The 26238-nt window shown below is 51.3% G+C and overlaps 2 protein-coding genes across 2 annotated transcripts; both read left to right on the top strand.

Annotated features, from left to right (window-relative positions):
- The first annotated feature begins 686 nt into the window (after positions 1-686).
- On the top strand, positions 687-6543 carry B9d2 (B9 domain containing 2). Its single transcript, XM_028859894.2, has 4 exons — positions 687-919; positions 1308-1399; positions 3391-3516; positions 5974-6543. The coding sequence occupies exons 2-4, from the start codon at positions 1312-1314 to the stop codon at positions 6285-6287; spliced, it is 528 nt and encodes a 175-aa protein (XP_028715727.1). The 5' UTR covers positions 687-919; positions 1308-1311; the 3' UTR covers positions 6288-6543.
- A 445-nt stretch (positions 6544-6988) lies between these two features.
- Tgfb1 (transforming growth factor beta 1) lies at positions 6989-25016 on the top strand. The gene is made up of 7 exons (XM_028859890.2): positions 6989-8221; positions 11573-11733; positions 13464-13581; positions 16287-16364; positions 16511-16658; positions 24238-24391; positions 24716-25016. The coding sequence occupies exons 1-7, from the start codon at positions 7867-7869 to the stop codon at positions 24872-24874; spliced, it is 1173 nt and encodes a 390-aa protein (XP_028715723.1). The 5' UTR covers positions 6989-7866; the 3' UTR covers positions 24875-25016.
- The last annotated feature ends 1222 nt before the right edge of the window (positions 25017-26238 follow it).

Raw genomic sequence — 26238 nt, 5'->3', positions numbered from 1 at the left:
AGATGCAGGACAGGCACAAAAAAACTACACAGAGAAACCCTGTCTCGAAAACAGCAACAACAACAAAAATGAATTTTGCAATAACTCTGAGAAAGAAGTTGGGACTTAGTTCTTGATAATTCTGGGGGAACTCTGAAAACGGAAGAGAAAAATCTATTTCCCAATTTCTCTAGTGTCAGAATACGGAGATCCTTTTTTCCCTCAAGCTATAACACAGGGAGACCCACGGTGGGAGTTCCTTTAAGTAGGTGTCAGCGGGCTCCATTCTGACTTATGGACCCGAACAGGAAAAGTGTTTTATTGTTTTTGTTTTTCGAGACAGGGTCTCTCTGTGTAACAACAGTCCTGGCTGTCCTGGAACTCTCTTTGTAGACTAGGCTGGCCTCGAACTCAGAGATCGACCAGCTATTAACAACCCCCTCTCGCTGTTTTTTGTTTTTTTTTTTTAAAGAAAGCAAACAGCGTCAATAGATCTGCTTATCGTGTGAAGACGATATGGAGAAGAAACAGTTGGCGCTCAAACTTCCTCAATGGCAGTCTAGACAGAGCAGCCTAGCCACACCCCCAACTCTGGGGCGCAACACGTCGCGGGAGCTGCTAGACCTACGCAGCTTTCCCAAAATGTACCAAAAGAAGGTGTCCATCACAACTACGCCCCGCCCCCAGAGGGCAGCTACAGCGCCAATCATCAGCACGCTGGGCGGGCACCAGGGGAGGAGCCTGCTGTTGCCCCAGCAACAGCTGGGGCACTCGAGGAGATCGCAGCTGCGGAGGCATCTATCACAGATCTCCCTCCGCCCGGAAGGGCCCGGGTGAGGCGCGAGACCAGCCTCGACGGCGCCCGCAAAGAGGAGGAGGCCAGGCCCATGAACTCCCATCCCTGCGGCAGCTTTCGTTTCTAACAGTCAAGTACGCGGAGGTAGGAATAACGCATGCGCTACGCCCAGGGGTGGGGCTAAAGCGGCCCCGCACCCGCGACGCATGCGCCTTTTGAAGCTGGGCTGATCTGTCGCAAAGAGGCGGGGCCTTGCACGTGTGGGCGGGGTCATACGTCCAGGGGCGGGGCTTTCTAAGGGTCTGAGACTTGGTGCATTTGTGCAGGCTCCCCCCACCTCTGAGTGTCCTCCCTATTTCTCTTGGGCTTTTCTGCGGAGATGGCTTGTGCCGGTGGTGAAGACGGGTTGATGGAATTAGCTTGGAATCACAGTACTGCTCTTTACTTGATGGGCTTCAGTTTTTCCAGCTGTCTGATGGAAATAATAATACACTTAGCTCACAGGGTCGTGATTGAATTTTTCCCCTCCTAGAACCATGGCTGAAGTACACGTCATTGGGCAGATCATAGGGGCCACCGGTTTCTCTGAAAACAGCCTCTTCTGCAAGTGGGGCATCCACACAGGTACCCTCCCCAGGCCTGATTCATCTCCCAACCAATACCCAGTCCCTTCCCTCAGCCTAAAGTCTCCGTGTTCTTCCCTCCGTTCTCCACTCCTGGCTCAGACCATGCTGTCTGCTTTTTTGTTTTGTTTTGTGTTTTTTCGAGACAGGCTTTCTCTGTGTAGCTTTGGTGCTGTCTTGGATCTCGCTCTGTAGACCAGGCTAGCCTCGAACTCACAGAGATCCGCCTGCCTCTGCCTCCCGAGTGCTGGAATTAAAGGTGTGTGCTGCCACCACCCCCGTGATATCTGTTTTTTGTTTGTTTGTTTTTGTTTTATCCTTTTCTCTCAGGTTATCCCACCCTCTGACAACACAGCCCCTTAAGGATGTGAGTTAGAACACATGCACTCATTTCTAGTCCTTAGGCCAGTAGACAAGCTGGGTGTGATGATGTACATTTGTAATTCCAGCACCCAGGAGGATTTACAAGTAATGAGGCCAGCCTGGGCTACACACAAGAGACCCTGCCTTGAAGAGCACATAATAATTACGAGATTATTGTAAATGCTAGGAAGAAAAGAAACAGACTGATGGAATAGGGGCTGATTTGGGGGGTCAGGGACCAGAGGAAGGCACAAGTGGCACTTACATTGGGCCCAGGATTTAAAAAGGTCAGAAATAGGGGCATCCAGTAGCAGACCTTTCCAGGCAGAACAGCCACTGCCAAGGCCCTGAGGCAAGGGAGCAGGAATGGGACAGTGAGGCTAGAGAGTGGTGAGGGAGGGAGGAGTAGGGGCAGATGAGTCAGACAGGTGACAGGAGCCATGCCACACATGGGCTTCGTGGTGATGCTGAGGAATCTGAAAGCTGGGGTGGGGTGGATGGGATTAAGAATCCCAGAGAGCAGATGAGGTGAATGCATTTCCTAGAGGGTTTGACATAGCACCTGGCATTTAGCACTCAGTGTGTGGACACTATGCCTATTATTCCTCACTAGAATCAAGATGTGCTCTCGGATGGTACCTAGCCTCTTCTTAGTCTTCAAACTAAGCCTCTAAGTGTGGGGTGTGACTAGTGAGGAAATGATGTTGGGAATCTCATCAGTTGGGGGACATAGGCAGGAGGATCAGAAGTTCAAGGTCATTCTCAGCTACATATCAAATTTGAGGCTAGCCTTGGCTATATGAGACCTTGTCTCAAAAAAGGAAACAAGTGATGCTTGGAATACAGCTCATCAGTAGGGCATGTGCCTAGTATGCACAAGGCTCTGGATCACTTCCCAAGCAGCAAACACAGAGATTAATAAATGAATGATATCTTAAAAACTAATACTCCATACTTGCTATGAGTCCTAAAATTATGAGATTGTATTATTTGCCACTCATTTTATAGCTAGAGAAAACTACCGTGTCTAACTAAGGTTGCACAGACAAAAGGAGGTAAGACTAGGGGCTGGGAATTGTAGCTTGTTGCTAGAGAGCTCTTGCCTAGCATATTCAGTGCCTTGGACTCCATCCCCAACACTGCAGAATACACAATTCGTATGTGAATAGTACCAGGATTAATGAATTTATTTATTAATTGGTTTTCTGAGACAGGGTTTCTAGGTGTAGCCCTGGCTGTCCTGGGAACTTACTCTTTAGAACAGACTGGCCTCGAACTCACAGAGCTCTGCCTGAGTTCAAGGATTAAAAGCATGAGCCACCACTGCCGTCCAACAGTTTGAGGATTTATTCTCTTTCAAGCACTCTCCATGTCCCTCCAATTTTCCTTTAGAGATTGGGACTCACACTTTAGCCCATGCTGACCTGAAACATATCAGGCAGCCCAGGGAAGCCTCAGACAAACTCCCATGCTAGATTGCAGGTGTACACTTCTGGTGCCACGATCTGAATCCAGATATTTGGCTCTAGAGTCTACACTGTGTAACTCCCACCCCCAGAGGAAAACAATCTTGTCCCTTCCTGAAGGCTGCTACTCATCTCCAACCCTGTGTCCTGGTTCTCATTACAGGTGCTGCATGGAAGCTATTGTCAGGTGTGCGGGAGGGCCAAACACAGGTAGACACCCCTCAGATAGGGGATATGGCTTACTGGTCCCACCCCATCGACCTGCACTTCGCTACCAAAGGTCTCCAAGGTGGGTACAGGATGAGAGGAGTGAGGCCAAACTGGGAGGGGCTGGGGTCAGAACACCATGGCTGTCCCTGCTGTCCATACTTGGTAAATCCCTTTTCTGGCACAGCCTTCTCTAGAGATGTGGATCTGAGGCCTGACCCGAGCTGTAGAGAACCCTAGGCCCATGGAATGTGGCGGAGGTTGGAGTAGAGAAGATATCAGGGAGTGGGGGTCAAGTGGGAGGGGGGGCTGCCTTCCAGTAAAGGGCAATGGGGGAGGCTGGGAGGAGCAGAGAGAGCTAGATGGGGAGGAGAGGGGCGGGAAATGAGCCAGTTGCTGTTGCTCACAAAAGCAGAGGCCCTGCTCAAAGGGGAAGTGAGTGTACGAGGGAGGGGGGTATCATATCAGCACAGCTTTTCTGATGAAAACAGGGCAGATTCTGGGAAATGGCCTGGGCATTTCAGCAAGATCAGTACTGTTGACTGAGTCTGTGCCTGTCCACCTTGAGCAGGACATCCCCCATCAAGACAGGACTCCAAGTCCTGTCTTCAGGTAGAAGACAGACCAGTTTCCAGATGGGGCCAGCACAGAGGCCATGGGAACCCAGAAGGCTCTGGGTAGTCACATGACCTGCTAGGGCAGAGAGCGGTTACCGCCTTGCTGTAAAGGGCAAGGAGGAATACTAACTAGGCCCAAAAACAGAGACAGGAGAGGGAGGGATGGAGGCAGAGAGCTGGAGCTGGGTAGAAGGCTCAGGGTGAAGAGTGAGCCAGGCATTTGATGACTGTGGGAGAAGAGGACGGGTATGCTGTGGGAGGAGCAGAATACAGGGTCCCCGGCTGCAAAGGCGCAAAGACCATCTCCTGAAGGTTGTGAGGAGCCCAGGAAGAAATGGACCTGATTTTGCTTTTGAACAATCTTACTGGCTTCTGGGCAGGTGATGTGTTAGAGGGTGAGGCAGAGAAATAAACCTTCATTTCTTCAGCTCTAGCCTTAGGCTGGCTTCCCCTTGATTTCTTTCTTCTTAATCCCTCATTCTGCTCACCATCAAATCCTGTTGGCTCTAAAATCCCCTTTGAAATACATCCTAACTTCTGTTTCTCACCCTCTTCCTGCCCTGTGCCCACTCTGACCAATCTCTCAGTCTTCACTGTGCCCCCAGACCTGAGCCTCAGTTTGCACCCCACATGCAGCTAGCAGTAGCCTGAGAGGACCTAAGTCTGACCACGTCCTTCGTCTGTACAGAATCCTCTGGCAGTTCTCCTTTTACTCATGATAAAAGCTGGAGTCTTCCCTAGTGTCACATGGACCTATGGAATCTGGTCCATACCTCTGCCCTACTCCCCACAATTCCCCATCCTAGCTACACTGGCCCCACCAGGCTAGCTCGGACTCGAGGACTTGTGCATCGGCTGGGATCTCTCATCTGCTAGGTGCCTAGATGGCCCACTGCCTTTACATTGTGTAGGTGTTGCCTCCTGGTTGGTTTGTCTGCTTTTCAGATAGAGCCTCTGAACATAGTCCAGGCTAGCCTAGAACCTCAGCATCCCAAGTGTGCACAAAAAAGGTCACCCTTCCAGATAAGGTCTTCCTATATAGCTCTGGTTGTCCTGTAGAATTCATTATGTAAACCAGGCTAGCCTTGAACTTTGGGGAATCCTTTTGCCTCTACCTCCCAAGTGCTGGCACGACAGCCATATACCACGGTGCTCAGCCCCAAATGTCACCTTCTTAGCAAAGCTTCCTTTACTCCCCCACCCCTTCCCCAAACTACGTCCCCTCCTCCTCCCTCCTCGGCGTTATTTTCCTCCATAGCAGTTATCACCATCTGACATACCCTGTAATTTACTTATTTACTGTGTTGGTTGTCTAGGATGTCAGCTCCATGGGCAGGAATTTTTGTCTGCTGTGTTCATCGCTGTGTCCCCAGCTTCTAGAGCAGGGCCCAACAGGGAGGGCTCAGGGTAGAGGGGAAGCTGGGTCGGGTCTCCGAGCACTTGGACTGTCAGGCTAGGACGCTCAGCTGTGCTTTGAGGACACTAGAAACCTAATGAAGGGGTGAGGTGGGCTGCACTGGGGAAGAACAGGCGGGGGGGGGGGGGGGGGACAAAGCAGGCCCAGAGGAGAGACCGTGGGAGGAGGGGTCTAGCTGAGGTGCTGGCCTGGGGACTGGGAGAGCAGTGGGCTCCACGCAGGGAGACAGAGGAGACCACAAAGGGAAGTCAGCAGAGGCTTTTCACACTCACGAAGTTGAGCTTTTGTACTGTGGCACAGGTGAGCCCAGGCAGGGTGTATTTATAAAGATCCCTGTTTCTACTATGTGGAGTGGATGGGGGATGGGAACCCAGAGAGGAAATTAAGGCAATAAGCAAAGGCCAAGGACTGGGCCAAGGTCTCTAGGAGTTCCAAGGGAAGGGGAACCCGGAGCTTGTGGCTCCTCCCTTCATCTCTCCTTTGCCTAACTGCTCTTGTCCTGCAGGTTGGCCTCGACTCCATCTCCAGGTGTGGTCCCAGGACAGCTTTGGCCGCTGCCAGCTTGCTGGCTATGGCTTTTGCCATGTGCCTAGCAGCCCAGGCACCCACCAGCTGGATTGCCCTACATGGAGGCCCTTGGGCAGTTGGCGGGAACAGCTGGCACGGGCCTTCGTGGGTGGCGGGCCACAGCTGCTGCACGCAGACACCATCTACAGCGGAGCCGACCGCTATCGCCTGCACACGGCCGCGGGGGGCACAGTGCACCTCGGTATTGGCCTGCTGCTGCGCCACTTTGATCGCTATGGTGTGGAGTGTTGAGGGACTTCACCGCCACTAGTCACCATCGTCTACAGCCTTAGGAACTCTTGAGCACAGGATGGCTCAGCTGTCAAGAACAGGGACTCTGGATATTGCCAGTCGACCTCACCCAAGTCATGGCCCCTCTGTCCTACCTAGGACTGCAAAGCCAGGAATTCCCCCAGGCCCATGCGCCACTGAACCACCCGGTAGTAAGTCTGTGGGTTACAGGGACTCGAGGGATGCACTTAATAAAAACTCGCGGGTTTTTCATGGGTATGGTGCCTTCTTGTAACCTCTGCAGCTCTCAGATGTCCAGTCTTCTTGCCTCATCCTCCTTGACACCTTCCTTGGTAGACGCAAAGTCTGTCCCAGCCTTTCACTGTCTCCATCCCAGGTCCTCACCTCTAACATCTCCTCTGGAACCCTGTTTTCTCATGAAGTCCTCATTTTCCCATTGACCCTTCACCAACCCCCAAAGCCACGGGGCGCTTTGGTCACCGGCTTTGGTAGCGCTCGACCGCCAGGAGGCAGCACCCTGGAAGTGGGGCGGGGCCGGGGTGCCCGTCCCCTCCCCGCAGGGCTGAAGGGACCCCCCTCGGAGCCCGCCCACGCTAGATGAAGACGGTGGCCCCCCCATGCCCTCCCCCTGGGGCTGCCCCCGCCCTGCGTGCGCTTCCTGGGTGGGGCCGGGGCGGCTTCAAAACCCCCGCCGCCCCAGCCGGTCCCCGCCGCCGCCCTTCGCGCCCCAGGCCGTCCCCCTCCTCCTCCCGCCGCGGATCCTCCAGACAGTCAGGCCCCCGGCCGGGGCAGGGGGGACGCCCCTTCGGGGCACCCCCGGCTCTGAGCCGTCCGCGGAGCCGGCCTCCGCCCGAGCCGGCAAAGGAGCAGGAGAGGAGCCGTCCAAGAGGCCCCAGAATCTGAGTCGAGCCGCAGCCGCCGCCACTGCGGGGAGGAGGGGGAAAAGGGGTGGGAGGAGGGACGAGCTGGTTGAGAGAAGAGGAAAAAAAGTTTTGAGACTTTTCCGCTGCTACTGCGAGCCGGAGACGCGGGGACCGTGCTGTCCCGCAAAGAGGCAGGACCTAGGAACTCCAGACCGCCCTGCTCACCGTCGTGGACGTTTGCTTGCTACACGGCGTTCCTCAGACGCCCCCATTCCGGACCAGCCCTCAGGAGCCGCAAGCCCCGCCTCCCGCGAAGACTTCACCCCAAAGCTGGGCGCACCCCTTGCACGCCGCCCCCCCCCCCAGCCTGCCTCCTGAGTCCCCCGCATCCCAGGACCCTCTCTCCCCCGGGGGCCGATCTCTCTCAGACCTGCTGGCAGTAGCTCCCCTATTTAACAACACCCACTTTTTGGTCCCAGAGAGCGCTCATCTCGATTTTTTACGCCCGGTGGCATACTGAGACACCCTGTGTCAGAGCCTCACCGCGACTCCTCCTGCTTTCTCCCTCAACCTCAAATTATTCAGGACTCTCTTCTACCTTTCCTTGGGAGACCACCCCACCACCACCACCACAGCCCTGCAGGGGCGGGGCCTCCGCATCCCACCTTTGCCCGGGGTTTGCGCTCTCCGCATTGCCGCGGGGCGCCGCCTCCCCCATGCCGCCCTCGGGGCTGCGGCTACTGCCGCTTCTGCTCCCGCTCCCGTGGCTTCTAGTGCTGACGCCCGGGAGGCCAGCCGCGGGACTCTCCACCTGCAAAACCATCGACATGGAGTTGGTGAAGCGGAAGCGCATCGAAGCCATCCGTGGCCAGATCCTGTCCAAACTACGGCTCGCCAGTCCCCCGAGCCAGGGGGAGGTGCCGCCCGGCCCGCTGCCCGAGGCCGTGCTCGCTTTGTACAACAGCACCCGCGACCGGGTAGCAGGCGAGAGCGCGGACCCGGAGCCCGAACCCGAGACGGACTACTACGCCAAAGAGGTCACCCGCGTGCTAATGGTGGACCGCAACAACCGTGAGCTCGGAGGGGCCGGGGAGCCGGGAGGGAGCCCGCAGGGGGCGCCGGAGTGCAGGGGTCATTGGGAGGAAATTGCCGGCAGAGGAAACTGGCTGGAAGGAAGGGGACTCCTGGGGGCGCGGGGAACGAGGGTGTGGGTGTCCCAAATTGGATAGCGCTTAGTCCCTACCACAGGTGTCTGGTCTTGGGGAGGAAGAGACAGTGAGCGAAAGTGGACCTCTTCTAGAGGGCGGCAAGATCGTAGCGAGAGCCCCCTTTAGAAGAGCATTTGTCAGGTTTTTGTCGTTTTTAAATTACCCTTACGGTGCTTAAAACCGCAGGGCTCGTTGGGATCCCTTTTAGAAAGGGAGAGCCCGGCTCAGGAGAATGGAAGGAACCCAGCATTTGGGAAAGGAGAGGCAGCGTGCAAAGCTGACGCTAGATCGGGTCGTGAGATAGAAGAGATTCAGGGACAGAAAAAGTAGGGAATGAGGACCCTAGAACTGCCAGATAAACTCTCAAGTGGACTCACTTCCAGAAGGCGCCAGGCTCATGCTGGATAGGGAGCTCTCTGGAGTCACCGTGGGGTTGCAAGTGACAAATTAATTGAAAAAGGGAAGTGAAGTTGTTGAGAGAAGGCTAATGGGAGAGGAGCGGAGGTGGTGCGGAAAACGAGCCCGGTGGTGTCACGGGTGTTTTGCTAAGGGACGTAAAAGCGCGCGAGCGGGCAGGCGAAGCCCAGTGGAGGAAGTGAGCGAGTCCCCAAGAAATCTACAATACTGGGTTCATTGGAAAGGAGTCATAAAAAGTGGGGAGACTGGCGTGGGAAGATGGCCCCGCGGGGCAGGCGGGCGGGTGGAGCAGGGATACCGTGCCATCCAGGCGTGAGTGGTGAGCGCCCCTCGCCTGGGCGTGGAAGGGAGTGGCTAAGCCCTAGGAATCGAGCCCTAGGGGAGCAGCTAGGGGTTGGGGGGGGGGGGGGAGAATCTGCAAAACCCAAATGAGAAAACCGAGTCAGTAAGGGTGAGAAAGCCCCACGTGGGTGCCACGCGCGTGGGGAGGAGCCTGCGCTTCCTAAGGGGGTAAGAGGACCCCACAGAGCTGAACACTGGCAGGCTGTACCTTCTGAGTCCCAGTTCCTCTTAGGAGAGGCTGGGGAAAACCCAGCGTCCGGCCGCCTCGCCCTCCTCCCTTCCCTTTCCTTCCCGTGCCCGGGAGGTGGGGGGGGGGCGGGGGGGGATCGCTTGGAGCCTGGGGCGAGACGAGGCAGGTCCGGATCCCGCCCTCCCTAGGCTGTTAGTCTCCCGCCCTCCTCACTCCAGCAGTGGGCGGGGATACTCACGGCCCCGCCCTGTCGGCACCCACGAACCCAGGCACTTTGCGTGACCCGGGAGCTTTAGGGAGCAGTAGCCCTCCAGGTTGCACATTGCTGTACCCAGCTGTGGCTATGACCTAATGACATCCCTCCCTGGCCACTACTTAATGTGACCTTTTCGATGGAGAAAGTCCTTTCCTCTCCCCCCCCTACTGTATTTCTTCTCAAACGCATATCTCTTCCGGCATGTGCCTCCCCCATTTCCGCGTCTCCTCTCCCACATACCTACTCATCTCTTTGTCTCCACCTCCCTCTGTGGCACCCATAATCCTTCCTGCCCTCATAACTCTCCCTATCTGTTACCCCCAGCTAAGATGTTCTTTCCCCTTCTTTTGAGGTTTGCTGAGTAACTGGACCAAGATTAGGGCCTGTAGAAAAGAGGCACGGGGAAGAGGTGTCTTCTGTCTTTACTTCATCGCTGCCTGGCACATCATCATCTCATCTCCACTGCAGGAAGCCAAATGCAGTTGCCGTAGTAGTAGTTGATACAGGAATTCAGGATCTTACCCCTTCATCACCCACCCCCAACCCAAACATCCTCTAGTTTAGGAAGCCCTCTCATTCATTCTTACCTAGAAATGCACTTCACGGCTAACTGGCCTGGAACTGGGCTAAAGGAGGAAGTAACTTATGACACCGATAATAGTAACATCACACTGGCCAGGAAGTAGCAGAGGTTAGGGATTAAGACTAGAGTCTGCCGAGTGTAGTGAGTGTAGTGGTCCATGAGTGTAATAATCCCAGCACCCCAGGGGTAGAGGCAAAAGGATTACTTCAAGACCATCCTTGGATACATTATTAGTCTGAGATCCTGTCTCCAGAAACGCAACATAGTAAACAATCACCTGGAGCCAGTGGCTGGCATCTTCCCATGTTGTGAAATGTCAATGTGTTTTAAGTGATGTTTTTACCATTCACTGTATTCCCCTCACATCCTTTTAAAAAAAATAAACAGAAAAAAAAGAAACCCAAAAAATATGGTCTCAGTAGATACACATAGGCTAACATACCCGTGAAGATCTTCCTGACTCAGCTTCCTAAGCGCTGGTTGTAGACTTGCACCGGCTAGCATACTTTAGAGTATTGATGTGTGTATTACATCTTTAGCTTTGTCCTGTGTCTTGACTGCTCCCGTAATCCTGGAATTGGGTGGTGTCTTAGAGTTAAAGAGAGGAATTTGCCCACCACAGGTTACACAGTGCTTCACTTACAACAGCCTGGGTTGGGGGTCAGAACTTAACGGTACCACTGTTTTCCCAAAGATTGATGGGAGACTGGCGCAGCGATGGAGCACTAGCCTAGGGCCCACCACAAAGGCGCTGGAGGTGTGTTTCAGCTGATAAGCTGTTGCCAGGAACCTGCGAGTTGAGCTGTGGGTGTGGTGCAGTGCAGGAGCACCCGAGGCCGTGAGGCTGAGAAGCAGCGACAAGGAGACTTTCTTGATCTCCCACATTGTGCCTGTGTCCCTTACTCTACAACTTTGTTTGGTTTGGTTTGAGACTTGGTCTCGTGGAGCCCAGGTGGGCGGGCCTTGGCAGCTGTATGCTTGAAGGGAACTTGACAGGTGATGCCTCATGGGATGGGTCAGACTTAGCAGAGATGAAGCACACCCAGACAAGGAGAAACCTTCCCCTGAGGTCAGCCAGCTAGAAAAATCAGTGCTGGCTGGAGAGATGGCTCAGCAGGGAAGAGCACTGGCTGCTCTTCCAAGGGTTGCTGGAGCCCACATGGCAGCTCACAGCCATCTAGGTTGTTCTAGGGCATTTTGCACCCTCCTCTGTCCTCCACAGGCACCAAGTATGCACGTTGTACACACACACAGCCCAAACACCTGTATACACAAAATACAATTTAAAGTTAAAAAAAAAGTATCAAGTGGACTGCGTACCTGGGGTCTCAGGATCACGGCTCATGGGCTCAGAAGTGGGGTGCCCCTGTTCCTCCCATCCTTGTCACACACCTGATGCCTTCTCATTCTGCTCTTCCCCACCTAGCAATCTATGATAAAACCAAAGACATCCCACACAGTGTATATATGTTCTTCAATACATCAGACATTCGGGAAGCAGTGCCTGAACCCCCATTGCTGTCCCGGGCAGAGCTGCGTCTGCAGAGATTCAAGTCAAGTGTGGAACAACACGTGGAACTCTACCAGGTGAGGGTTTGAGCATGAGAGGTAGCACACAGGCCATCAGTGCAGAGGTGTGGCCAGGTGGCCCAGTTTTGAAGGCTACAGAGTCTACATAGCCAGTCCTAGAGGACAGAAGACAGAATGCTGAGTCCTAGGGTTTTCTTGAAACTCTTAGACTACATCTTATTAGCTGAATTTGGGTGGCTGAACTCTAAAAATGCAGAAAGAGCCAGGAGATGGATATCTGTGTTTGTATATACTTGCTTAGAATCCCTCTATGAGGGGCTGGGGTGTGGCTCAGAGGTAGAGCCCCTGCCTAGAATCCCCCAGTGAGGGGCTGGAGTGTGACTCAGTGGTAGAGCCCCTGCCTAGAATCCCCCAGGGGAAGGGCTGGGGTGTGGCTCAGTGGTAGAGCCCCTGCCTAGAATCCCCCAGTGAGGGGCTGGGGTGTGGCTTAGTGGTAGAGCCCCTGCCTAGAATCCCCCAGGGAGGGGCTGGGGGTGTGGCTCTCCCCCCCCCCCACAGTGCTGAGATTAAAGGTACGCTACCGCTACCACTGCCTGGCCAAAAATCAATTTTTAAGCCTGAGTGTGGTGGCTCACACTTTTATTTTTTTATTTTTATTTTTTTTTTAGATTTATTTATTATGTATACAGTGAGTGTTCAGCCTGCAGGCCAGAAGAGGGCACCAGATCCCATTATAGATGGTTGTGAGCCACCATGTGGTTGCTGGGAATTGAACTCAGGATCTCTGGAAGAACTGCCAGTGCTCTTAACTTCTGAGCCATCTCTCCAGCTCCCCCCCCCTTTTTTTTTAAGAGGCTCACACTTTTAATCCCAGCATTCAGGAAACAGAGGCAGGAGGATCTCTGTGAGTTAGAGGCCAGCTTGGTCTACATAGTTAGCTCCAGAACAACTAGGACTACATAGAGAGACCAGCAGGCCTTAAAAAAAGAAATCCAGGGCTGAAGAGATGGCTCAGTGGTTAAGAGCACTGGCTGTTCTTCCAGAGGTCCTGAGTTCAATTCCCAGCAACCACATGGTGGCTCACAACCACCTGTAATGAGATCTGGTGCCCTCTTCTGGCCTGCAAGGACACATGCAAATAGAACATTGTATACATAATAAATAAATAAATAAATAAATAAATAAATAAATAAATAAATCTTAAAAAAAAGAATCTGAAATAAGGCTGAGTGGTGGTGGCACACTCCTTTAAAAAAAAAAAAAAGAAATCCATTGTTGGGAAGACCGTTTTTGTAAATGCACAATAATAATTATAAATAAAGTAATAAACTTTAAGCAAATAAATGAGAAAATTACCACTCTCCCAAAGGCAGGATGTCAAAAACTGCTGAACCGTCTGCTCAGTAATATGAGCAACAACCATGTGCATTGTGGGCCATCCCAGAAGCCATGGCTGATCATTCCACCGTGGAAGAAACTTAGGCCCAGAAAGGGAGAGATGTAGCCATGGCTCTCAGGCCGGGGTACAGGCTAAGGGGCCTCATGGTGTCTTGACCACAGCCTGGGTTGTTTTTCTCCCATCTGCTTTCTGCTCTTGGGGGCTATATGTGAGATATGTGAGGGTGGAGTCTGCAGGGCTGCTAGTGTGACATGTCCAAAGCCAGCGTCTGTCTGGGCATTATCTGGAAGCCACCTTGTGGGGACAGGCAGCACAGGGTTGCAATCAGGGTATCTGGGGGCATGATGGCAGCAACCCACTCCTCTTTGCTTTGTTTGTTTCCATTCAGAAATACAGCAACAATTCCTGGCGTTACCTTGGTAACAGGCTGCTGACCCCCACAGATACGCCCGAGTGGTTGTCTTTTGACGTCACCGCAGTCGTACGGCAGTGGCTGAACCAAGGAGGTAAGATCGCTTGTCTGTGCCCACCTCCAGTGGGGTCAGCCCTATTGCTTGTCTTGGCATCACCGGTGATGCCAAGCACCCCCTCACCCCAACCACACAAACCTGATAATGTCAAATAGTACTCCACAGTTCTCACTGATGGATCAATCGGTGATTGATTGTGATTCCCTGAACTCTGCCAGGTGATGCTAGGGACGCAGCAGTTCCCAAACAGCTCCAATCCTTGCCCTCAGTAGATCTCATGGTCCTTTGGATAACTGAAGGAAGAACTGACTTCCAGCTAGGTAGTGATGACTCAGAGTGGAGAGGGCTAGAGTTGAGCACTTAGGAGGTGCCTGGCTGTCTGTATTCAATCTGTATTCAAGGAAGGCTTCCTGGAGGAGGGGGCATCTGAGGTAATATCTGTGTGATGGGTAGAAGCAACCAGGAAAAGGAGATACAAGAGTGCCCTGTATCAAGGTTCTGCAGCTAGGGAGATCATAACATGTCTGTCTGTCAAGGAGGAAATAGTCTTTCCCTGTCTCTGTCTGAAGTACTTGGATCTGCCGTCTTCTCTCGTCCTTAGATTCATTCAGTAAATGCCACAGGTTTCGGTTGTGTGTGGTCTTGTGCTGGAGGCTGAGAAGGACACAGTCATAACCTGGGTCCTGGCCTCACAAGGCCCACAAAGTATCTCCAGACATCAGTAAGGTTTTCCAAAGCCCTAGCAGTTAGTAATGGCCCAGAAGGGAGACCTACCTACACAGAGCAGGCAGGGCATAGATGAGGGAAACCCAAGGTGCTGTAAAAACCCAGGGCAGCTTAGGATCTGGGAGGACTTCCTAGATGAGTGTGAGTGTGGAGAGACTCATGGGATGTGTGGTTTAGCCAGAGGGATGATGGGATTGAGCAGGCTGGCACCAGGAAGAATGGTGAAAACCATTGGACAGAGGCCTAGAAGGATCTCTTCTCTCTCCATTGATGTTGAGTCTGAAGCATCCAGTGCAAGGCCTGGTATACAGTAGGAGCTTAAAAGTATCATTTATGTGTCCACTCAAGAAACATCTCCCATAGCCAGGTGGTGGTGGTGCACGCCTTTAGTCCCAGTGCTCAGAAGGCAGGGACAGATAGATCTCTGAGTTCAAGGTCAGCCTGGTCTACAGAATGAGTTCCAGGATGGCCAGAGCTACACAGAGAAACCCTGATTCAGGAAAACAAGAACAAAAGGAAACATCTCCCTTGGGCTAGTAAGATGGCTCAGCAGGTAAAGGTGCATGCTGCCAAGCTTAACGGCCTGAGTTCTATCCCCAGGCCCCATATGGTAGAAGGAGAGGACAAACTCCTACTAGTTAACCTCTGACCTCCACACACACCCTGGTACATGTGCGCTCCCCACAACAAATAAATAAAATTGGCCAAATGAGCAATTTATTATTAAAAAAAAAAAAGTCTACCAGTGCAGGGTAGAAATCAGCTTATGTTTACACCGTGCCTTTGCCTATGGCCCCCTATGTGGCCTTGGCCAAGTCACATCCTTTTTGTGTGCTTTCATTTCCTGGCCTATAAAATTGAGGTGTTTGAAGATTAAAGGACCTTACACAGAGTTTAGATCAGGGCCTGGCACCTGCATTAGGTCTCAGCTCACCACTGTACCAACACTGCTTCTGGCCCTTGGCACCTGGATCCCAGGGGGAATGTTTATTTTTGTGACTGAGGGATCAGGCTTTGCAAGGCACAAAGAAAACAGGGGCCCAAGACAGCATGCTTGATGGTACACAAGCCTACCAAACCCTGCACTTGGGAGGCCGAGTCAAGAGGATCAGGAGTTCAAGGACATTCTTAGACACATAGTGAGTTTGAGAACTAGAGGCCAGCCTGAGCTACATGAGACCCTATCTCAAAAGAAAAAGAGAGCTGGTTCAGTGGGCAAGAGCTTTCACATTGTAAGAATGAGAACCTAAATTCTAATCCCCAGCACCCATGCGAAAGCCCAGACATAGCTATATCCGTAACCCCAGCATTGTTGGGGTTGAGTGTATGTGTGGAGACAGGCAGACACACAGCTCTGTGGCCAGCTAGCCTAGCCAAAGGAGCAAGCTCAAGTTCAGAGAGCTGTCTCAAGACGATAAGGGGGAAAGCAATTGAGGAAGACACCCAACACTGAGCTGTAACCACACTCACAAACACACCTTATATAATTATTCTGTATCTCCATATATATATATATATCACACACATATATAAAGTAGGCATTTATATGTGTGTGTGTGTGATTTTTTAAAAATGAAAGAAGGCAGGGAATGGATCTCTCTCATGCATGTTCTGAGAACAATGAAAGATGTAAATAGGGCTTGGGGATTTAGCTCAGTGGTAGAGCGCTAGCCTAGCAAGCACAAGGCCCTGGGTTTGATCCTCAGCTCAAAAAAAAAAAAAAAAAAGGAAGCTGTAAATAGTCAAGCAGAAATGTCAGAGCCCCTGCCTGCGATGGAGAAAGTGAAGGGATGTCACAGTGTGAGAGGCATGTGTCTCTTTCTGAGCCTCTCCGAGGGAGGGATTGATGCTTGAGCTGAGCCCTGAATAAGGGAGAGAAGGGCCAGCAACTCAAAGAATAGGAGCAAGAGTGAAGTGTGGGGCGACACAGGAAGGAGCCCCTGGGGTTGGCAGCTTCCGGCCTCCTCCCTCAAGCCGGATGAGTCATAACCTCAGACTCCTTCCCTCTCCCACAGACGGAATACAGGGCTTTCGCTTCAGCGCTCACTGCTCTTGTGACAGCAAAGATAACGTACTCCACGTGGAAATCAACGGTGAGCCAGCTTCCCGGGTCCAGCCCGACGCCTGCTGTGGTCTCTGTGCCTGTGCATGCATGTTGAAATCTCATTTGCTCCTTGTTCACCCACACATTCCTCTAAGTGTGTGTATGTCTCTCACCCCAACATCCAAACCCAAACAGGGATCAGTCCCAAACGTCGAGGTGACCTGGGCACCATTCATGACATGAACCGACCCTTCCTGCTCCTCATGGCCACCCCCCTGGAAAGGGCCCAGCACCTCCACAGCTCAAGGAACCGCAGAGCCCTGGATACCAACTACTGCTTCAGGTGAACTTCTCTGCCTTCCACTGAGGCTGTGCAAGCCTGGGGTTGACTGCAGTCTGTGGACTGGTGTGCCACCATTGATGCCTGCTTAGTACTCTTAGCCTGGAGGGCTTGGGGACGCGTTCCTGATTCTGTGGGCAGCTGGGAGTCCTGGAATAATGGGGTGTTTTCTTGCAGGAGGGTTGGGATCAGAGAATTCAGGAAGGTTGGCACAAGAGTTAGAAGTCTGGGTTGGAAGGTCAGCTTGTTGGATTTTAAATTCTGGATAGCTGGATTTCTGCCATATTGGAATTCTAATGAAAGAAGGATTTAATGTGAGCAATTGGGTGTTGGCTTCAGGAAAGCAGCACTGTTGGGATCCTAGCATTTGGGCTCAGAATCAGAAAGTGGTCTGCATTAGGTTCCCGCACTCTTGGCGGACTGCGGTCTGCTGGCCGATGCAGAGTGGGGTGAATACTGGGGTGAATGGTGGGATCTGGTATGGGGATGTTAGCACCAAGGCTGGAGGTGGAGAAAGCCAGAATGTGAGTCTCTTGGTCAGTGCACTTGATCTTGTAATGTTGCCGCCTGAGGAAGTTAGGAGGTGAGACTTCCTGAGATGTAGGCTTAGAGGTTGGAGTGTTGGAATACGGCATTGAAATAAGAGACTCTGAGGAGCCGAGATCATCTAGAGTCAGAAAGTGGGGCTTCTGGGGTGTCCAGATTGCTGACAGAATGGCCAACTCTTTTAGTTCGTTGTTTTTAAATTATATTTGTGAGCATGTGTGTGTGTGCGCGTGTGCGTGTGTTTGTGAGCATGTGTGAGCGTGTGTGTGAGCGTGTGTGCGTGTGTGTGAGCATGCGTGTTTGTGAGCATGCGTGTTTGTGAGCGTGCGTGCGTGCGTGCGTGTGTGTATGTGTGTGTGTGTGTGTGTGTGTGTGTGTGTGTAGGGGCATCCGTGTCACATGACCGTCAGAGGACAGTCTTTGGGAGTCCATTCTCTCCTTCCACCATGTGGTCCCAGAAGTAGAACTCGGGTGATGAGGACTGACAGCAAGTGCCTTTCCCCACCAAGCCGTTTTGTAGCCCTGCTTTGCTCTGTTTTTGTTTCAGACAGGGCTTTGCTGTGTATTCCAGGCTGGCCTCAAATTCACTTCTTTAGCTCAGGCTGGCTTCAACTCTCTGGCCTGGGACTATAGGTGTGTACAACTGCTCAGTTCCAGAATGGTGAACTCATACCAAGCCACTCCTGATGCGAGAAAGTTGAAATGCTAGATCTCAGAAGGTTTGAAATCCAGGGTTCGAGTGTTGAGGGCTGAGAGCAGTCAGCCAACCTGCCCCTTCTCGTCTTCAGACTGCAGCGAGCGTGGTGCTCCGAGTCAGCCCTTGGCTGGACTCAGTCTTCCTCCCTGGCACCGTATATAGTCAACAGCACTGGAAGAGAGAGAAAGAGAGGTAGGAAGAGAACAGAGGCGAGAAAAAGAAAGAAAGGGAAAAGAGACATATATGGAGTATTTTGGGAACTATGAACTTTGAGCAGTATTTGATTTTTAGTAAGTTGCTAGTAAATTCTTACCTAGGGTTTTATTGTTGTTGTTGCTGCTTTTGTGATTCTGAGGAGGGAACCCAGCACCTTATACATGGTAGAGAAGCAGTCTCCCACAACCCCAACCCACTGGGGGATTCTAGGCAGGGGCTCTACCACTGAGCCACACCCCCAGCCCCTCACTAGGGGATTCTAGCAGGGGCTAGAGTCACTGAGCTTATTGATTTATACATTTGGCTCATGTTTACATTTTTAAAATATTCTTCACTTTATTAGAGAAAGTGAAATTTTCTACAAAAGCCAAATAAGCAAACGAAAAGAATACAGGAAGTAGGTAAAATGAAATTAGCCACAAGTTGGCAACTGTTGACACTTACAGTTGTGAGGATGTGAACTAGTTAAGAATCCAAATTCAGTTGGGCAGTGGTGGCGCACGACTTGGGAGGCAGAGGCAGGAGGATCTCTGTGAGTTCCAGGCCAGCCTGGTCTACAGAGTGAGTTTCAGAACAGCCAGGGCTGTTACACAGAGAAACTTGTCTCAAAAAACAAGATGAAAAACAAAAACAAAATCCATAATTCAGAAGTCCAGTATTTAGCTGGCCATGGTGGTCACAGCCATAATCCCAGCACTGGGGTAGTAGAGGCAGAGAAGCAAGTTATATAGTGTGTTTGAGGCAACCTGGACTGCATTATTAGACCCTGCATCAAGAAAAGGGTAGGGTGTCTGGAGAGCTGGCTCAGCGGTTAAGAGCATGGACTGCTTTTGCAGAGGACCCAGATTCAGTTCCCAGCACCCACGTGGTGGCTCATAACAATCCATAGCTTCAGTTCCAGGGAATCTGTTTCCTTTTTCTGGCTTCTGTGGGCACTGCACATACAGGGTACACACACATCTGTGCAGGAAAACACTCATACACATAAAAATGTTTTTAAATAGCCAGGTTTGATGGCAAACATCTGTAATCTCAGCACTCAGCAGGCAGAGACAGGCAGATCTCCATTTGAGTTTGAGGCCAGCCTGGTCTGCACAGCAAGTTTCAGGACACTACGCAGAGAGAGCCTGTCTCATAAAATATGAATAATAATAAAAATAAAATAAATGGGGAGCAGTACTTAACCTTTGATAAAGGCTATGTAAACATCCCCGTATCCCAAAAAGTTGTACAATCTGAAATGCTTCTTCTCGTCGGGTACTCAGTTTGTATTGTAACAGTCTCCAGACTGGCAAAGGAGGCTTGAGAAAGTCATTGTGCAACTGGGCAACACCTAGGACTACCTCCCAGGAAGCCCCGGTATGTCATGGTCACCCGGAGAGCTGTTGTTCTTCAGCCCAGCACCTGTGGTTCAGCAGGAATGAGCAGGTTGAGTCCACAGGGACCTCAGTGTCAAGAGTTGGGAATTCTGTGGCTCTTGTCCTGGGGGTTGCTCATGATCACCCCCCTTGCAGCCACATTGTCCTGTTGTGTCTTCTTCCAGAATTTCTCCCTGTGGTATACCTATGTATATCCTTGGATGCTTTACTTTTCGTTGTTTGAAACAAGGTCTCCTTATGTAGCCCTGTCTAGCTTGAAACTTCCTGAATAGACCATGGCTTCAAACTTGAAGCATTCTCATTTCTGCTTGCTTATTGCTGGAATTACAGGTGTGCAAAGCCATATCTGCCCAGCTCGTGTTCTTTTTTAGTGTGCCAAATTTTAATGAGTTTGTTTTGTTTTGTTTGTTTGTTTTCCCAAGACAGGGTTTCTCTGAGTAGTCTTGGCTGTCCTGGAACTCACTCTGTAGACTAGGCTGGCCTCAAACTCACAGAGATCTGTTTGCCTCTGCCTCCTGAGTGCTGGGATTAAGGGCAAATGCCACCATCTGCCTGGCCAAATTTTAATTTATTTTTATCATTTTATTTTACATGTATGGATGTTTTGTCTGCATGGATATATGTTCACTGCGTGCATTCATGGTGCCCACAGGGACCAGAAGAGGGTGTTGGATCCTCTGGAACTGGAGTTACAGATGGTTGTGAGCCTCCACGTGGGAGCTGGTAATTGAACCCAGGTCCTCTGCAGTAACAGCCAGTGCGCTTAACCACTGAGCCATCTCCCACTGCCCACATTTTAGAGTTATTTTTGAGGTGTCATGAAGAGGAAACTTGTATTTTCCTTCTTTGAGTTACTTTATTCTGTTTCTGAAGATAACCACAGGCTACTGCTGAGATTTAGGAAATCCAGAAAGCTATCACATATATTCTGCCAGCCTCTTTATTTATAATGGAATTTGAATTATACTATACCTGCATCTTTATATCATGATTCTGATTCATGCCATGAACACAGATGCTAAAGTGTTCTTTTTGGTCAGCCTGGGCTACATGAAGTCTGAGCAAACCTAGGCTACATGATGAAACTTTGTCTTAACTATCCTCCCTCATTTGGGGATCATGCAGGGTGAGGTGGTAATTGCCTGTAATCCCAGCACTTGGGAGGCTAAGGCAGGATTATCAGGAGTTCAAGTCTAGCCTGGGCTACATAACAAAACCCAGTCTGAAAAAAATGAAAGACTGACCAGCACTCAGAAGGCAGAGGCAGGTAGATCTCTGGAGTTTGAGGCCAGCCTGGTCTACAGAGTGAGTTCTAGGGCAGCTGGGGCTACATAAAGAAGGTCTCTCTTAAAAAAACAGTAGTAATATGGGGGCTGGAGAGATGGCTCAGAGATTAAGAGCCACTAACTGCCCTTCCAGAGGTTCTGAGTTCAATTTCTAGCACCCACATGGTGGCTCTCAACCATCTGTAATGAAGTCTAGTGCCCTCTTCTGGCATGAAGGTTTACATGTAAGCAGAACACTGTATACATAATGAATACATAATTTTAACAGATCATACACCCAGCATTTGCTGAACATCCATTCTTTAAGAGACACTTTCCCAACTGGGTGGTAGTGACACACACCAGCCTGGTCCACAGAGCTAGTTCTAGACAGCCAAGGCTACACAGAGAAACTCTTCAGGAGGGGGGGGGGGGCTTTCCCATGGCGAGAGGGAGACAGGTAGTAAAAATAATGCTAAAATATTCTGAGAAGGAAAATAAATCTGGCAAAGGGGTCAGGTTAGAAGCCAGGCCAGGACAAATGAATATTAGAAGCCAAGTGTGGTAGTACACATTTGTGATCCCAGCACTTGAGAGGCAGAGGCAGGAGGATCGGGAGTTTAGGGTCAGCCTTGGCTACAAAGGGACTTGGAGTCTAGCCTTAGCTACATGAAAGCCTGTCTCAAAAAAGGAAAACAAATGAACGAAAGAAATATTGGGAAGCCCGGTGGTAGTGGCACACACCTTTAATCCCAGCACTCAGGAGGCAGAAGCAGGTGGATCTCTGAGTTTGAGGCCAGCCTGGTCTAGAATGAGTTTCAGGACAGCCAGGGCTACATGGAGAAACCCTGTCGGAAGGAAGGAAGGAAGGAAGGAAGGAAGGAAGGAAGGAAGGAAGGAAGGAAGGAAGGAAGGAAGGAGACTATTTAATTTTCCTATTCTGATTAAGACTGTGCCACAGTGGAAATTTCAGATGTAGATAGAAGCAGCAGAGGTAATACAGCCCTCTTCCAGCATCTAACATTATCAGGATGTTTTTTAACAGTTTTTTTTTGTTGTTGTTGTTGTTTTGTTTTGTTTTTGTTTTCAGGATTTTTTAAACAGTTTTTTTGTTTGTTTGTTTGTTTTTGTTTTGTTTTGTTTTTTCAAGGTAGAGTTTCTTTGTGTAGCTTTGAAGCCTGTCCTGAAACTCACTCTGTAGCCCAGGCTGGCCTCGAACTCACAGAGATCAGCCTGCCTCTGCCTCCCGAGTGCTGGGATTAAAAGCATGCACCACCACTGCCCGGTATTATCAGGATTTTTGACCCACTTCAAATATGGACAGTTTGGGGCTGGAGAGATGGCTCAGCAGTTAAGCTGTTTTTCCAGAGGACCCGGGTTCAGTTCCCAGCACTCTACATGGTCACTTACAAGGGCAACCAGTTACAACTCCAGTTCCAAAGTACGTGGCACCTTCTTCTGGCCTCCTTGGGCATTGCACACACATGGTGCACATAAAACTTATGTAGGCACACACGTACACACAAATAAAAATGAATTCATAAATCTTTAAGATATAGAAAAAGCCAGGTGTGGTGGTACATGCCTTTAATCCCAGCACTCGAGAGGCAGAGGCAGGCTCATCCCTGAGTTCGAGGCCAGCCTGGTCTTTAGAGCCAGGGGACAGCTAGGGATACACAGAGTAACCCTATCTCAAAACAAACAAACAACATCAAAAGCCTACAGAGATTCACATTTCCTTGTAATAATTGTGGCATTAAATTCCCAGGATGGAATTTAACAGTTGTTTCGGTGGACACTTTGGGGGGTAGTGCACAAGGCCCATTACAGAAGGCTGTGTTGATTTGTGTAATTGATACTTACTGAGCATCTGCTGCACCCAGGCGCTGTTTTCAGGCGTTAAAGATCCCTGGGTGATAGATAGTTGGGCTAAGGTGGATAAACACGTTTTTATATATTTATTTGTTTGTTTTGAGGCAGGGTTTCACCATGTAGCCATAGCCAGCCTGGAACTCCCAGAGATCCAACCCTTCCTGCTTCTCTGCTGGGGTTACCGCCATGCACACCACCATGCATGGGTTTATTTTTATATGTTGTTGGTTGTTCTTTAACTCTTTTGGGGGGGCTGCCACCCACCTCCCAAAGAAATCACACACAGAGGCTTTTCTTAATTATAAATGCCTGGCCTTAGCTTGGCTTGTTTCTTGTCAGCTTTCCTTAAATTATCCTGTACCTTTTGCCTCTGGGCTTTTACCATAATCTTATTTGTGTAAATCTTACTCTGTGGCTGGCTGGGTGGCTGAGTATAGCTGACCCCTAGCATCCTCCTTTCCTCCTGGATCTCTCCTGCTCCCAGATTTCCCCTTCTATTTATTCTCTCTGCCTGCCAGCTCCGCCTATCTTTTCTCCTGCGTAGCTATTGGCTGTTCAAGTCTTTATTATACCAGTGGGTGTTTTAGACAAGAGAAGTATCACAGCTTCACAGAGTTAAACAAATACAACACAAACAAAAGTAACACACCTTAAAATAATATTCCCCAACATTTATATTCTATCATTATTTTGTGTGAATGCACACACACACACAGACAGACACACACACACCGTGGCACACACGAAGAAGGCAGAGGACAACTTTGTGGAGCCTGTTCTTTCCTTCCATGTTTTCAAGGCAGGCTTCTTTATCTTCTAACCCTGAGCCAAGCTTAAATGGAGTAAGTAAAGGAAGAAGTCAGGCAAATAACATGTGCAAAGGCTGAGGTAGGATTGATTGTGTTTTGGCTTTTTGAGACAGTCTCACGTAGCTCAGGCTAACCTCAAACTCACTATGTCTCCAAGGAGGACCTTGAATTTCTTATCATCCTGCTTTATCTCCCAAGTGCTGGGATTACAAGTGTGTGTCCCCCCACGTCTGGCTAGGACTGTGTCTGGGGACTAGAGAGGAAGCCTTTGTGGCTGATGTGAAGGTGGGCAAGAGAGGATGCTGAGGGAAACCAGATGCACCTGTGACTCATGGTGATAACTTAGGCATTGGCTATAAACAGGACATAGGAGTGATGTGACAAGCAAGTGGCCTCCGAAGGTAGCAGTCTGTTTTGTTTGTGCCATCCAGCATCACAGGGCCTCACAAAGTAGTGGTTCAGTAAACATTCATTGTACTAACAGGACATGTCAGCACACGTGGGGCCCTGGGATGACTCAGCCTCTGTGTTCCATGTATGGATGTGACATGATTTTATTATGTCCTCCCCTTGAGTGCTCGTGGGGCTTTCTCCGTGCTTGCTGTGAGCCCTGCAGATACTTACTAACGTCTCAGTGCTGCGCTCAGTGGGATGTGCTTCGCCAGCAGGCCAGGATGGTTGCTCTCAGTGTTACTGTTACCGCAGGAGTCTTGGGGAGGCTGAGCTGAGGGCACCCTACAGGCTGGAGGGGGCAGCATGGCTGTCCCTGCTCCTAACCTGCGTTCCTCCTGCCCACAGTTCCACGGAGAAGAACTGCTGTGTGCGACAGCTGTACATTGACTTTCGGAAGGACCTGGGCTGGAAGTGGATCCACGAGCCCAAGGGCTACCATGCTAACTTCTGTCTGGGGCCCTGTCCCTACATTTGGAGCCTGGACACACAGTACAGCAAGGTGGGTCTGGCTCATGGGACAGGATGGAGCAAAGGCTGGGGCGGATGGGGAGAGAGAGAGGTTGGACCAGTGCGGAGTCAGCGGGATAGGGTGAAGGGGAAGCAGACGAGACAGAAGTAGGGAGAGGCAGAGGATAAGGACAGATGACGACAGACAAGAGTAATGGGAAGAGAGAGATGGGAGAGACAGAGATCGAAATAGACTGGGAGAGAGAGGGAGACAGAGATGAAAGTTGGGGAGAGACTCAGATAAGAGACATAGAAATGTAGAGATACTGGTGGGGAGAGCCCGTGGACCCTGGTCGTGACCCTGGCTCGCCCGCAGGTCCTTGCCCTCTACAACCAACACAACCCAGGTGCTTCGGCGTCACCGTGCTGTGTTCCACAGGCGCTAGAGCCGCTGCCCATCGTGTACTACGTGGGCCGCAAGCCCAAGGTGGAGCAGCTGTCCAACATGATCGTGCGCTCCTGCAAGTGCAGCTGAGGCCCCGCCCCGCCCCGCCCCGCCCGGCAGGCCCGGCCCCGCCCCGCCCCCGCCCCGCCCGCAGCGCCCGGGGCTGTATTTAAGGACACCTGCACCCCCAAGCCCACCTGGGGGAGGGTGTCCATTAAAGGTGAGAGAGGACTGGTGGTCTCCTTGTTATTGGGCGCCGGATTGCGTCTCCCTCCTTGCCGAGGCTCCAGCACCTTGTGCCATCTTCTGCCGCTGTCTCCAGTACTCATTACCTGGCCTGCTTTGAAAACTCCAGGCTTCCAGTGGGCAACGCTAGCGCCCAGAGGAAACCCCCGTTGGACTCAGGGATCGAGCTCCTTCGGCGCTGTTCACAGTGCCTTATACCTCGGAGCATCAGCTGAGACAATCCCGGAGAGCCTGGGGTCCCGCTGCTGTCTGGGATGAGGATGAAGAAGAGCTAAAAACACCGGTTCAGCTGGTTGTGGTGGCCCACGTGAGGACTCCCAGCACTCAGGAGGCAGAGGCAGGGGGATCTCCTGGTTTGAGGCTAGCCAGGGCTATATGGTGAGACCCTGTCTCAAGCAACCAACAACAAAATACTGGTTCAAAGTGGGGTGTGTGGTGCCATAAATGCCAGCACTGGAAGGCAGGAGGAAAAGGAACTCTGGGCTACATAGTGAATTGGAGATCAACCTGGGCTATCAGACCGGGTCTGAAAACAATTTAGTGGCTGGTGGTGGTGGTGGTGGTGACTATGTAGCAGAGTGAAAAGCTTGGGGTGGGGGGTGGGGAGAGGCAGAGCTACAGGGAGGAAGTGGCATTTGAGACTCGAAGTTTAGGGGGGGGGGCTCACGCTTGGAAGACCGGAAGTGACAGGTGACAACCACCCTGGGGTGTACCAACCAGTGAGGAAAGAGACCAGTGTGACTGGAGAGAGCAAGGGAAGGAAGATAGGGGCTGAGTCAGATCTGAGCCAGCACAAGGCTGGGAGTGACAACCCTCCTACATGTCAGGAGTGTGGCCGCCCTCCCTGGCTCACCACACTCTTCCCACGGCCTAGCGGAGCAGGGCTTGGCGAACGTTGGCCCAGAGCCTACCCCAGCCTACCACCTGTTTCTGTAAATAAGTTCTGTTCGCCCACAGCCACGCTTGCTGCTTCCTCCACACAACGTTTGTAGCCACGTTACTGCTGGTGCAGCATAATCGAGTGTTCGCAGGCCCAGAAATACCACCTGGCCCTTCAGAACAAGCCTGCCGAGATGGGTGTGGTGATACCTGCCTGTGGTTTCGGCAGGAGGCAGAGGCAGGAGGATCACTGCAAGTTTACAGCCAACCAGAGCTAAATAATACGGAGAGTCTTGACTCAACATTTCCCATTCTCTCCAAAAGCTTGC

This window comes from Peromyscus leucopus, chromosome 1 (assembly GCF_004664715.2).
Source record: "Peromyscus leucopus breed LL Stock chromosome 1, UCI_PerLeu_2.1, whole genome shotgun sequence".
Classification (NCBI taxonomy): Eukaryota; Metazoa; Chordata; class Mammalia; order Rodentia; family Cricetidae; genus Peromyscus; species Peromyscus leucopus.
The sequence above is the reverse complement of the archived record's forward strand: the minus strand, read 5'-3'. Positions and strand labels throughout refer to the sequence as shown.

Excerpts from the sequence above, each read along its gene's own strand:
- Tgfb1 (XM_028859890.2), top strand. The coding sequence starts at position 7,867 with ATGCCGCCCTCGGGGCTGCGGCTACTGCCGCTTCTGCTCCCGCTCCCG. Across the intron at positions 8,222-11,572 it reads AATGGTGGACCGCAACAACC|CAATCTATGATAAAACCAAA; the intron begins GTGAGCTCGGAG and ends TTCCCCACCTAG. Across the intron at positions 16,659-24,237 it reads GATACCAACTACTGCTTCAG|TTCCACGGAGAAGAACTGCT; the intron begins GTGAACTTCTCT and ends TCCTGCCCACAG.
- B9d2 (XM_028859894.2), top strand. The coding sequence starts at position 1,312 with ATGGCTGAAGTACACGTCATTGGGCAGATCATAGGGGCCACCGGTTTC. Across the intron at positions 1,400-3,390 it reads CAAGTGGGGCATCCACACAG|GTGCTGCATGGAAGCTATTG; the intron begins GTACCCTCCCCA and ends TTCTCATTACAG. Across the intron at positions 3,517-5,973 it reads CGCTACCAAAGGTCTCCAAG|GTTGGCCTCGACTCCATCTC; the intron begins GTGGGTACAGGA and ends CTTGTCCTGCAG.